The sequence below is a fragment of the Elephantulus edwardii genome, unplaced genomic scaffold (genome assembly GCF_000299155.1).
Source record: "Elephantulus edwardii isolate Elephantulus edwardi_28Jun2011 unplaced genomic scaffold, EleEdw1.0 scaffold00141, whole genome shotgun sequence".
Taxonomy (NCBI): domain Eukaryota; kingdom Metazoa; phylum Chordata; class Mammalia; order Macroscelidea; family Macroscelididae; genus Elephantulus; species Elephantulus edwardii.
Window position 1 is genome coordinate 7,952,953 of NW_006399891.1, and position 14,106 is coordinate 7,967,058.

Consider the following 14,106-nt stretch of genomic DNA (forward strand, 5'->3'; position numbering starts at 1 on the left):
CAAAGATATGTTTGCTTCATAGAATGAATCTGGGAGGGTTCCATCTTCTTCTATTTTCTGAAATAATTTATGTAGAATTGGTAACAGTTCTTCTGTCTTTACCTACTATTTTAAATTTCCTTAGTAGTTAACAAATCTGTTCTGTTTTTGTCTTTTTCATGTGACTTTTGCTAATGCCTATCTTTCAAGGAGAATTCCTGTTTGATCTTAAAGCTGTTCATTATACTCATTTTTAAAATTGCAACTGTATTTATGGTTGAGTTGCCTTTTTACTTTCTGATTATGTTTTTGTGCTCTAACTCCATGTATGCCAATCGCCTAAAGTGGAAAATCCCAAAGGGAAAAAAATAAATAAATTTGTTTTCCTCAGCTGAGAGTTTTTAAATTTTCATACTCTTTTCAGGTTCCTTTTTCTTCTGCTAGGAATTAAAAGCTGATCCTTTATTATGGAGATGTCTGTAACTTGATTGGAAGAATTGATTTGCTGATACATTTGTCATACCTACAACTAAAGGCTTAAAAGAGCATCTTCTCATATAAATTACACTGTAATCAACTTTTTTAAAAAGCAAAACAAAGCAGCTAAGCCTCTCTGTGATGACTCCTCTCTTTATACTCTGTCCCTGCAGAGAGGCCAGAGCTCAGCTCACATACTTCTGTTTTGACTTTTCTCTTTCCCTGTTTTTCGCTCTTAAAAATTTCTCTGAAGTGTTTTAGCAACTCAGTTTTTTAAGTGCCTTTTATAATTTGTGGAACATTTGTAGGTGCTTATAGTTAGAAAGGTTTTTAGGTAATCTTAGCTTTTGGGAGAAACACATTATTTAGTTTAAAAATCCTCAAATTAAAAAAAATCCTCAATTGTTGACTAAGAAGATTTATTGGGACTTAAAAGAATGAGCTGGGTAGTTAGTTCTTAGTTGTGCTATAGTTAGATGCCTATATAAATCTGCATTCTTTTGTTCATATTGTTTGTTGTACTTATTATATGCTAGGTATTGTTCCAGGCAGTGACCCAAATACAACCTTGTTCTTGTGGTACTTAAATTGCAGTGTTGGTAGATTTATGAGAGGAAGATGCTATAGAGAGAGACAGAATTTATGGAATCCTTATTAATCCTTATGTGTAATCTTATCAATAGGAAACTGTGGAGATATAAATTTAGTACGACTGGGGCCAGAAAAGTCAATTAATAATGAAGTCCTAAAATTCAGTTTGGACAGCCAAGTTAACCACAGAATGAGTAAGTAATGAATACTGTACACACTAGCAGTATCTCTTAACTTTCTTAAGGTAGACATGACATTGAACATAATTTGGACACCCTACTTTATAATATATTTGGCTTTGACCTGAAAGCTCAGCAGTTTGAATCCATCTAACACCCTGGATAGATAAGCAGTCTCCTCCCTTAAAGATTTTTAGAGCCTTAGAAATTCAGTGGGAGGTTGTTATAAGTTGTAATCAACATTATAGTAGTGGGTTTGGTTGGGTTTATAGATAGTTTTGCTTTGTGAAGTCATTTTCTTTTCATTGTATTTGGAGTGTGTTAAAATTAGCATGTAACTTTTTCTGGTTTTTTTCCTCCCCAAAAGAAAAAGACTTACCTTTTCATGTTCAGGAGATGCATAAAAGGAAAGAATATCTAGATCGTCAGCTTGATGAACTTTCTCGCCAGCGTGCTTTGTGCCGACATGGAAGAGAAAGACAGGTATATGCTTGAGTTGTGTTGGAGAAGAGTATGGAATAGCCAATGGATTATTAAAGAATAAGCCGATATGTCTTGGAGGAAAACATAGTGAACCTTTGTCTCACATATTTTAGACATAATGTTAAGAGGGGCCAGTCCTTGATGAAGGATATTATGTCTGGAAAGATGGAAGATAGTGAAAGAAAGGAAGATCCTCAATAAAATGTATTGACACAGTGACTGTAACAATGGACTCAAGTATATCAGCAGTGATGAGGACAGCACAGGATAGGGCAAGGTTCAGATCCACTGTTCTATGCATTCTAGTCTGTTGACTCAAAAGCACCTAACAGCATGTTTCTCAAGAATATTATTATTTAAATAATAACTCAGATACATAAACGTTTATTGGCAATGACATGTAAAACTGTTTTACAGTATGCATTTAAATGGGAGAAAATGTCTTGTGAACTTTACTGTCCTTGTTAGAGAGTGTACTTTGAAAACAGGTACCACCCTCCATTTCACGTGTATGAAAGGGAGGAATAACCTGAGTGGATTTAGAAGATCAAATGATGTCATTTCTTTACCGCTCAACTAGTTTTCTGTGGGTTAGATATTTCTTCTCCAAGGAAAGTTAAGTTTTTGCATTTCTAGGTTCCATCATCCCACTGCACAAACCCAAAAGAGACTGTTTCTTTTCTCACATCATGACATCTGTTCCAGTTAGGCCCAGTCTCTGTTTTTTTAGGGCATAAATACCATGATTTCTGTGACCTCCATTATTAAATGCCCTCTCCTATGGCTAGAGGAAAGGTTGAAGTACAGTTGACAACCTCTTCTGAAGCTAGTGAAGGGCTATCCCAAGGTTTGGGATGCTAAGCAAACAGAAGTTGCATCTAAGCAATTCATTGGATCTAACTTATCCACGTTATCACAATACAGAATTTCACTGAAAAGAAGAAACAAGATGTGTTTAAAATAAGCTTTTTAGATTTTTTTTATTGATTTGCATACATTCATTACTGTATATTGTGTTTTGTACATATACTTTGTGTTTTTTACAATAATTTACATGTGTTTCTTTCATGTATATTGTGTTTTATACATTCACATATATATATCCATGCTTATTATTACCATCTTTTCAAATCTCTATTGAAACTTTCCCGTTCCTTCCCAATAATAAGCTTTTTTAATTATTTAAAATTGTAGACTTGCTCACTTGAACTGTGGGCATGTTACCTAATGATATTTCTAATTTTTTCCAGAGACAAGAATTAGATGAAAATATCGCAAAAGTGTCAAAAGAAAGGCAGGAACTTGCTTCTAGAATAAAAGAGGTAAGTAAGTAGTTCATCTAAAGTAATTTTCTGTAGCATTTTCTTGATAGATATCTTTTTAAATTATGAAATTATTTTGACAACCTACTGAAGATTGTCCAAAAACGACTGGAACAGCACATCAGCAGAGAACTGCCAGAAGTCCAGGCTGGGTTTAGAAGGGATCACAGTACTAGGGATATTGTAGCTAATATTAGATGGATCTTAGCTGAAAGCAGGGAATACCAGAGGATTGTCCATCTTTGTTTCATTAATTATGCAAAGGCGTTTGACTGTGTAGATCATAACAAACTGTGGCTGACTCTGAGAAGAATGGGACTCCCAGAACACTTGATCGTGCTAATGCGAAACCTATACTTGGACCAAGAGGCAGTCGTCAGAACAGAGCAAGGAAACACTGCATGGTTCAAAATTGGGAAGGGTGTACGCCAGGGATGCGTCCTGTCTCCATACCTTTTTAACCTATATGCAGAACAGATTATCCAGGAGGCTGGGCTCTATGAGGAGAATTGTGGCATCAGGATTGGTGGAAGATCTATCAACAATCTCCGTTAATGCAGATGACACAACCCTGCTCGCTGAAACAGAGGAGGACCTGAAGTGCTTGCTGCAGAGTGTCAAGGACTGCAGCCTCCAATATGGTTTGAGGCTCATTGTCAAGAAGACAAAGATTCTCACCACTGGACCAATTGGCAGCGTCAGGATGGATGGTGAAGAGATTGAGATTGTTAACAGCTTTAGTTTGCTTGGCTCTACAGTCAACACTCTTGGCAACAGCAGCCAGGAAATTAAAAGACGTATTACAGTGAGAAAGTCTGCTGTAAGGGACCTCTCCAAAGTACTGAAGAGCAATGGTGTTTCTCTGGAGACTAAGTTGTGTCTGATACAGGGCATGGTCTTTGCAATCACTTGTTATGCATCAGAGAGTTGGACAGTGACTAAGGAGGATAGCAGGAGAATTGATGCCTTTGAGCTGTGGTGCTGGAGAAGAGTATTGAGAGTAGGAGGGACTGCTAGGAAGACAAACAGATTCATCCTGGAGAGGGTTAAACTAGGCGACTCCCCAGAGACAAGGATTCTGAGCCTCCATCTAACATACTTTGGACATGTTGTAAGGAGGGACTGGTCTTTGGAGAGGGACATCATGCTTGGTAGGGTGGAGGGACAGCACAGGAGAGAAAGGCCCTCTGGGAGGTGGATTGATTCAGTGACTGGGTTAATCGGGATGGGTGTATCGGAGATGGTGCGATTGGCACAGGACAGAGCAGAATTTAGGGCTGTTGTTATGAAGCGCAAGCGACTTGATGGCACATAACAACAACATGTTCTTTTTTGTTATATTTAAAAAAAATTTATTATGAATAATTTCAAACACATAAATTTTTAAACCAGATAGGATTTATAAACTTTCATGCAAAAAATTATTTTAAAAAATATAAATTCTATTTTTCTTATTTTAACTCTGAGTAAATGATATAAAAACCTTATTAGGTGTGCGGTATTCCCTTCTTACAACTGCAGAGTACTTAGAAAAAGACATTATGCTGGGAAGGGTGGAGAGTCAGAGAAAGGCCCTGAACAATATTTTTTTTTTTAAAAAAAAGTCAAATTTACTTATCTCCATGCATTTGCAGCACTCATCTTTATCTTTCTTATTGTTTCTATATTTTTTAATATATGTGAAATTGAGACAACTTAACTGAAAGACTTGATGGAATTTTAAAATTTTATACCTTCATCAACTGTGTTGATGATATGAATATGAATAGAGTATGAATAGTGTCTGTAAAGCCCCAGAATTAACTTCCTCTACTTTCTCAATCAAGACCCAATGACTTCCTGGTGTAAGTAACCACTGGCTTTATTTGTCACCATTCAGGTGTTTGAACAGGTGTAGGGGATATACATTGACACGGTGACTAACAGTGGACTTAAATGTGTCAGAGATCATAAGGATAGCTCAGGATAAAGCTTCATCTCACATATTTTGGGCATGTTACTAAGAGAGGCTGTTGCTTGGAGAAAGACATTTTTGGAAAGGTGGAGGGTCAGTGAAAGAGAAGACCATCAACTCGGTGGATTGACAGAGTCATGCTGCAGTGGGCTCGAGTATCAGAAATTGTGAAGATGGCATGACAAAGTTCAAAACTATTGTTCTTAGGGCCACTGTGAGTTGTACTTAATGGCATCTAACAACAAATGTATCAAGCTGTAAGAATTAGTGTCTATTTTAACCAAATCAATCCTCAAGTAATTTTTTCTTAATTTCTTTTTCCTCTGGAAATTAATGTTTTATTTTGTGGAATAAAACCATACATGGATGTTTAATTATACATACTGTATAGTGTTTATAGTAGGACAACCAAAATGGTAAATGAATCAACAACGTATCAACGGAAGAACATGAGGAAATTAAGTGTATTTGGTCCAGAAAAAAAGAAGAGACATATAAAGAATTTTCATCAAGATTGTATGGACTTCTGCTTGAAAGAATGGACTCCTTCTGAAACCACTAAACCCCACCCTCACACCTTTGACTAAAAAAAAAATTAAAAAAAAATCAAATCACAGTGGAAAGATAGGTAATGCTAAATAACTATGCTGCTTCTTTCCAGTGAGGTGATTTGCACTTGTTTTACATACACACAAGTTTATAACTGCATTAGCCTCAGGTGATTTCCCTCCCTTTCTAATTTACAATGACCCTATGTATAACAGAAGAAAACACTGCCCAGTCTTGTTTCATCCTCACAACTGCTACTATGTTTAACTCATTCTTGTAAACGCAATTAAGACCATGCAGTTGAAGATCTCCTTTGTGTTAACCCTTTACTTAAGTATCCATATGTCCCTCTCCAGGGACTGTGGTGGTGGTTGTTAAAAAAATATTTTTTAAACTATGTTCTAAGCTTAGACTTCTATTCACAGTGTTCTCTATGGTGATTTCTGCTGGTTTTTTAGGTTTGATGTTTTCCCATGTTACTAAGTATTCTTACAAAATAAATCTAGATGGTTCTAGTAAAGATAAATATATCATAGTAAGAATAATGATTTACTTGTATTTTTTCTTTAGGTTCAAGGACGCCCACAAAAAACACAGAGTATCATAATCTTGGAGTCCCATGTCATCTGCTGCACTTTGAGCACAAGTGGTGGTTTAATCCTTGAGTCTGCTTTTCGTGGACAAGGAGGTGTCCCCTTCAGTTGTGTTATTGTTGATGAGGTCAGTGATCTGTCAGCCATACAAGTTTGATGAATACTGTGAGGAGAGAAATTGTGATGGTTGAGATATTGATAAAATGGTCTTTCTGCATTTGATATATATATGCCATTACCATGATTATCTCTCAGGTTGAAATGTGCTACTGATAACTCATTAGTTTAAAATTATTTCACCAGTTTAGAACCTTAAAAATCCTTGATTGCTCCTAATAAAATCCCTGCCAAGGGATTATCTGGACTATTGAGAAATCTCCCTTTTTTTTATTGTAAATTTATAAAGAACTTGGATTTCCATTCATTCATTGTTACACATTTTTCTCCCTGTCCCCCTCCCACCCAATCCTATTTTTTCTTTGGAAAAAAAGTTTTTTTCATTGTTATACAGTGCTACCGCTACCACTTTATTATGTAACTCTTATTCTGGACTCTCTTGTCATGCCAATAATACCTAATCATATGTTCCTTTTATACAGTTTTCTCCCTTGTCTGTTTCAATGCCATGTACATTATTTATTCCCTCTTTTCTTAGTTTTCCCCAACTCCCATACAAGTCCTGTTCTGTAGTAGTGACAGTATACAGTATTTGTCTTTTTGTGACTGAGATAATGTCCTCCATGGTCACCCATTTTGTATAATATTTTATGAGTTGTTTTTCAGTGCTGCATAATAGTCCATTTTGTTCATATCATTTGTTGATGGGCACTTGGGCAGTTTCCAACTCTTTGCTAGTGTGAACAAAGCCACAATAAACATGGGTGTGCATATGTCTACTTGGGTGGCAGTTCTGGTTTCTTTAGGGCATATCCCCAGAAGTGGAATTGCTGGGTCAAATGGTATTTCTATTTAGAACTTTTTGAGAAAGCGCCATACCACCTTCCATAGTGGTTGTGCCATTTTATACTCCCACTAACAGTGAATAAGGGTTCCAGTTTCTCCACAGCCTCACCAGCATTTGTTGCTTGCTGTTCTGTTAAATTTTGCTATTCTGACTGGGGTGAGATGATATCTCATAGTTGTTTTGGGGAAGATCTCCCTTAATAAGCCATTTTCTACATTTTAAAACAGTTTTTATATAATTTTCTATAGCTCTGAACCACACTACTTCCATTTCACATCCTTTATTTTGTTGAAGAAATGAATAATGGGTACCTGTTATTTACCCAGATGTAGCTGGAAGACAGGAAATGGAAAATATTTGTCAAATCAATCCAGGAGATCTAAATCCTTATGTGTCCTATAGATTGAAAGAACAATAACAATGAAATTGATGAAATAATCAAAGGAAATGTCATTTAGTTGAAGAAAAACTTAAATTTTATGTTTGAAGAGGGCTACTGATGAACGGGGAGATGATTTCACAGGATTTGTATGATTTAACATGATTTATAAATGGAGAATTTATACACACACCTAATACGATTTCTGTTCTTAAAGTACAATTTTTTTAAGAGAAAAGAATTTCAATTAACACAGCGTCAAGCTACCCAAACACAGGCCACCCCTCCAACACACTTTATCTTCTTCTCAGCTCTCCTGCTGAAAACTTCCACTTTCACAGTGACTGGTTGCTTTATAAGATTTCCCTTTCCTAAAACTTTGTAGTAGCCTGATTGAACCGCATCAGTGATTAGAGCAGCTCCAGTCTTGTTTTTGGCAGTATTTACCCTTGTCTGCCCACTGATTAAGGTCCTTAATTTGTCAAGGTTGACAGTTGGGCAGAAGCTCTGCTTCCTCTTCAGGTAATCTCATACCAGCCTTTCCAAAATAACCTGAATGGTATTTGCCAAAGTTGATCCTTTGCTGATGCAAGCCACCAGCGTTACCTCAGCCTCCAGGGTGTTTGCAGTGCTTACCAATGCTGCCTTTCCAGGTCTTCCATAGTCTTTAGGACATTTCGGTTGCCTGCACAGGAAAATCAGATGTAAATTTTTAACTGTTTTTAGGGAGGGGGAAATATCATCAGGCTCTTTCCCAGCAGATTGGAGAACATAAATCTTAGGTATATAAAGCCTTCTAACTTGTGACTGGTCCTCAATTAATAGCTCTAACCAAGTAGTGGCTGTCTTCAAAATATATTTTGTTTTTTCACTTGTACCTTGTAGAAGTATTCTTGTTTTGTCTTATTTTTGTTATCTAACCAATGAAAATTCTTACTTTGATATTTGGTGCAGAAATGTGATATTTTTATGAATAGTTAAAAGTTTTATGAATTAGATAAATTATGTGGGTATGCCAACAGTCAAGATAATTAAGAGTATTTCTCTTTTACCTGCTTTCTTACCAAGGCTGGACAGTCTTGTGAAGTTGAGACTCTTACTCCACTTATCCATCGTTGCAATAAGCTTATCCTTGTAGGAGATCCCAAACAGTTGCCTCCCACAGTCATTTCTATGGTAAGTTTCATCTTAAAATGGAAAGCTTTTTGTTCTAGGGTAAGAGTAATCATTATTCTTGGGTTATCAACGTGTTTTGCTTTGTTTTTTTTTCTTTTGAGTTACCAGTTTTTATTAGAAGGAAAATGAAGGAATATTTGAGATAGAAAATTGTTTGAATTGTAGTAGTAAAGTAGTATCTCTGAAAGTATACTTATTTATTAGTTGTGGTTATATAAGACAAGAGCAGTGTTAACTGTGGGAGAGCAGAAGACCTGAGGCCCTGGCTTTTCCTTGGGGAAAAAATGCTGTCCATATATTTTAAAGAACCATACCTGATTTATTAAAATAACACAAAAATGTGAGCAGTCAATAAAGAAATAATCTTGAAAGGAAGAAAAGGTACAGTATAAATTTTGGGGGAGTGTATTTCCAATTTTAACAGTGTTTTAGACAATAAGATAAGTAAAATTTAGTCATTAAGAAATTGGCTTCTGTTTTCACATGTTCTAAAGCCAAAGGTGACATGAAAAGAAAGACTTCATTTTGAACTCTGAAGAAAAAAGCACTAGTTACACTGTGATCTGTTCCACTTAGTTTTTTATATACTTGAATCCACTAAAGCTAGTTTGCAGAAGTATACACTAGACTCAAAATTCAGTAGATGTTTGAGTTATTTGAATAAACGTAAATAATGGTTTGAAATTTAATAACATTTTTCGTTTTTTGCTGATAGATTTTTCGTTATCTGAGCAAATATAGAGACATAGTTAAGAAACAGTCTCGGGTAATCTCTCATGTTTTAGAATCTTTTTTGTTTGTTAAAATTTATATTTGTTATAATATTCAAAATCATAGTTGTTTATGTGACATTTGAGTACATATTAGCCCTGAAACAAACACAGTCTGTCTCTGAGGGGAAACCTACCTCTATTAGAAAACATTGATGTCACTAATGGAGAGTGATGAAACATGAATACTTCTCATAACAACGAAGGAGTTTTACTTTTGCTTTTCAAGGAGAAGAGCGAACTGGGATTGGGGGAGGAGGGTGGGCGGGGAGAAAAGTGCAGCAATGAATGAATGGAAATCTGAAATCTCTGTTTATTGAAATTAATTAATTTTTTAAAAAAGATGCTAGTTGTAATATTTATATTCTGTTCATTAAATTTTCTTTTATTAAAAAAAAACAAAACTCAATCATTTAACTTTTTGGAAGAGAGCCTCAGCTTGTAGAAAAAAGAGGTTGATAGTAGGCCTCAACGTTGTTAGTTTTGTGATTAATAAAAGGGAAAATCCATTAAAATTAATAATGCAAAAGAAGATCTGTATTGAGAGAATTTTCAGACACTAATTCCTGGAATTAGATATGTTAGTTTGTTTAATTCCTTTTCATCCCGGTGAGAGTATTCAGAGCTATATAGTTTTAGCTAACTTGAATAAATAAACTGTTTGACATTTAATTGGCCAGTTGTCTACTGATCTTTATGCTGTTTCATTTACATGTATTATTTAATATAATTTTTATATGTATATTTGTCAAGAACTAATACTTTTTTTTCATATTCTCAAAGTTGTGAAATAAGCCTATACAGTCTGTGTTTTGGGGTGGTTTTTTTAAATACTGATTTATTTACAAAGTTTGAATACATTGTTTTTCACAAGGTCCTTCTCATTTCCTTCACCCCCTCAGCAGATAGTCTTTTACACCATTGTCTTCTGAATTACTCATTTAATACTTTTAGTGCAATTAGATATGTTTCATTTTAGATTATTTAAGATACAATATTTTTCCCCCAGTACATTTTGAATGTTATCATTGAAAAATTATATCCCGAGTTGCAGTTATAGAACATTCAGACAGGTTTTTTGGGGTTTTTTGATTGTTTGCGGTCTGGGTTAAAGTTTATAAAGCTGATTAATTTTCATACAGTCATTCATACACATTCTGTATTACAACATTAATTACAATACTGTTAATTTAATCATGCTTTTTCCTTTAGTCTTTCATTTCAGTTGTCACTGCTTTTATTCTTGGGCAAGTGCTGTTCTTACGATTTTTTTTTAAATGAATTTTAATGAAAGTTTGCAGTGACTTAGAGTTTCCAGTCATTCATTGTTGCACTTTTTTCCCTCCCCACTCCTTCCCCCCGAATTCACTCTTCTCCTTGAAAAGAAAAACTCTTTCATTGTTATTCATTCCCTCCCCAACAAGTCCACTCCACCATTCAATGACAGTAGCCATTCATATGTCCCTTTTAAATGGTTCTCTCCCTCATCTGTTTCAATGCAGTATACATCATTCCTGCCCTCCTTTTCTGTCTTCCCTCAACCCTGATGTCAGTCCCGTTTTACAACAGTGGCCCTATGCAATATTTGTCCTTTTGTGACTGAGATATTTCACTCAGCATAATGTCCTCCAGGGTTACCCATTTTGAATAATAGTTCATGAGTTTCTTGTTTTTCAGTGCTGAATAATATTCCATTATGTGAATATACCAGAGCATCTCCATTCGTTTGTTGATGGGCACTTGGGTTTTTTGCAGCTCTTTGCTATTGCGAACAAAGCTGCAATAAACATGCGTGTGCATATATCTGTTTGGGTGGCAGTTCTGGTTACTATCAATGAACATGTACAGAGATTTTGGATTTCCATTTATTCATTGTTGCACTTTTCTCCCCACCCACCCCACCCCCACCCCCAGTTCTCTCTTCTCCTTGAAAAGCAAAAGAAAAAACTCATTCATTGGTATACAACCCCCCCACACCCCCATCCCTACCCTGAGTATACTCCACTCTGCAACCCTCATTCCGAACTCTTATGATAATCATAATGCCCTAAAAATATATTTCCCAGTAGTGGAATTGCTGGGTCAAATGGTATTTCTATTTCCAACTTTTTGAGAAAGTGCCATACAGCCTTCCATAGTGGTTGTATCATTTTACACTCCCACCAACAGTGAATAAGTGTTCCAGTTTCTCCACAACCTTGCCAGCATTTGTTTGTTGCTTGCTGTTCTGTTAAATTTTGCTATTCTGTCTGGAGTGAGATGATAACTCATCGTTATTTTGATTTGCATCAAGAATTTTGAACATTTCTTCATGTGTTTGTTTGCCATCTGAATGTCTTCTTTGGTGCAGTGTTTGCTCCTATCCTGTGCCCATTTTTCAATTGGATTATTTACCTTTATCTTGTTGTGGTGCTCAAGAATTTTATTAATTCTAGATATGAGTTCCTTGTCTGGCATGTCATTGTTGTTGTTATGTGCTGTCGAGTCGTTTGCGACTCATAGTGACCCTATGTACAACAGCCCTAGACCCTGTTCTATCCTGTGCCAGTCGCACTGTCTCTGACACACGCATCCCGATTATCCCAGTCATTGAATCAATCCACCTAATAGAGGGTCTTCCCCTCCACACCGTCCCTCCACTCTCCCAAGCATGATTTCCCTCTCCAAGGACCTGTCCCTCCTTACAACATGTCCAGAGTATGTCAGACAAAGCCCCACAATCCTTGCCTCCAAGGAGCAGCCTGGTTTAACCCTCTGCAGGATGAATCTGTTTGTTTTCTTGGCAGTCCATGGTACATTCAATACTCTTCCCCAGCACCACAGCTCAAAGGCATCAATTCTCCTTCAGTCCTCCCTATTCATTGTCCAACTTTCTGATGCATAACAAGTGATTGCAAAGACCATAGCCTGTGTCAGACAAACCTTAGTCTCCAGAGTGACACCATTGCTCTTCAGTACCCTGGAGAGGTCCCTAACAGCAGACTTTCCCATCGCAGTAGATTTTATGATTTCCTGGCTGCTGGTGCCAAGAGTGCTGACCGTGGAGCCAAGCAAACTAGTTAACAATCTCAATCTCTTCACCATCCAATTAGTCCAGTGGTAAGAATCTTTGTGTTCTTGACATTGAGCCTCAATTCATACTGAAGGCTGCAGTCCTTGACCCTCTGCAGCAAGTGCATCAGGTCCTCCTCCGTTTCAGCAAGCAGGGTTGTGTCATCTGCATAACGCAGATTGTTAATAGATCTTCCACCAATCCTGATGCCACACGTCTCCTCATTACCATGTTATTACCAAATACTTTTTCCCAGTCTGTGGCTTCCCTTTTTACCCTGATGGAGAAGTTTTTAGATGTGCATAAAGATTTGATTCTTATAAGGTCCCATTGATCTATTTTATCCTCCCCTGGTTGTAGATTGTTCTTAAGGTCTTATGTACTTAGTTTGTCTAAGGAGCAGGTGCCTCCCTAGTATTAGTGAACACCTTATAGGCCTTTCTATTATTTAGCTGAAAGTTGAGGCACAGAAGCGTAAGTTTGGATCCAGATTGCAGAGGTTACTGAGATACTTTAAATTTTTCTTTAGTTCATCATTTTGCAAAATGAGTTTTTATCCAGTATTTGCATCTCAGTCACTCATTGCCATTGAATCCAACCAACTCATAGCTAATCTTTGAGTTGGTTTTTAGGAGCTGTAAATCATTCAGAAAGAGATTGCCCATCTTTCTCTTCAAGAAAAGCAACTAGTGGATTCAAACTGCCTTGCCTTTGGTTTAACAGAACTACTCCTTAACCCTAGGCATCCAGAGCTCCCTTACCCATAATTAGGGTTGTAAAATCACTTTAGCAAGTAAACTGTTAATTTTGACTACTGGATACAGTGTAACAATTTCAGTACAGATTCTGGGTACTTAGTATTTACTGAAGAATCATTGTTCTTTAAAAGACTTATTTACATAAGAACACTTCATGTTCATTGTGTTTCACACATTTCTTCATTCACATTGTATTTTGCTTCTTATTTTTTTTACCTGTTAGCATCAAAATAACATTAAGTTGTGATCATTCAAGATTATGTTTCTTACTGTAAGTAGTATGTAGATGTCTAAAAAGAAGGTAATCTTAGCTATATATGACTTCTTAGTCTCTGAAACTTTGATTATTAATAATCTTAGCTCCTTTGTACCTTGCCATGTAATTATTAAGGCTCAGTAGCTGTATTTATAATGGGAATGTATAAAATTATCTTTGGAAACTTGCTTTGTTTCTCCCTCTCAGAAGGCTCAAGAGTATGGCTATGACCAGTCAATGATGGCTCGTTTCTACAAACTCCTGGAAGAAAATGTAGAGCATAACGTGATCGGCAGGCTTCCTATATTACAGCTCACTGTCCAGTATAGGATGCATCCAGACATATGTCTGTTCCCTTCTAATTATGTGTATAACAACAGTTTGAAAACAAACCGGTGGGTTCCAGTTAACTGCTGTTTTATTTGTAAGTGGAACTGCTTGGGAATAGTAATCAGTTTACTTGGTTCTTAAGTCTTGTAATGAAAGTCATAAATCTTATAAGTATTTAAAATTATTTCTCTAGTTATAAAAATCATATATATTGTACCAAATTCTAATAAACACAAAAAGGGGGGGGATATTGTTAATTTGACTGAGAACAATTCACAGATAAAATTTTGATAC

General features: G+C 36.2%; 1 protein-coding gene across 1 annotated transcript in view; it reads left to right on the forward strand.

Annotated features, from left to right (window-relative positions):
* SETX (senataxin) overlaps positions 1 to 14,106 on the forward strand; it is a 101,087-nt gene that overhangs the window by 59,974 nt on the left and 27,007 nt on the right. Inside the window, exons 14-19 of the mRNA XM_006894414.1 lie at positions 1,140 to 1,241; positions 1,594 to 1,709; positions 2,960 to 3,031; positions 6,105 to 6,254; positions 8,539 to 8,646; positions 13,690 to 13,877. Coding sequence (XP_006894476.1) covers positions 1,140 to 1,241; positions 1,594 to 1,709; positions 2,960 to 3,031; positions 6,105 to 6,254; positions 8,539 to 8,646; positions 13,690 to 13,877 — 736 coding nt within the window. The remainder of the gene's footprint in view (positions 1 to 1,139; positions 1,242 to 1,593; positions 1,710 to 2,959; positions 3,032 to 6,104; positions 6,255 to 8,538; positions 8,647 to 13,689; positions 13,878 to 14,106) is intronic.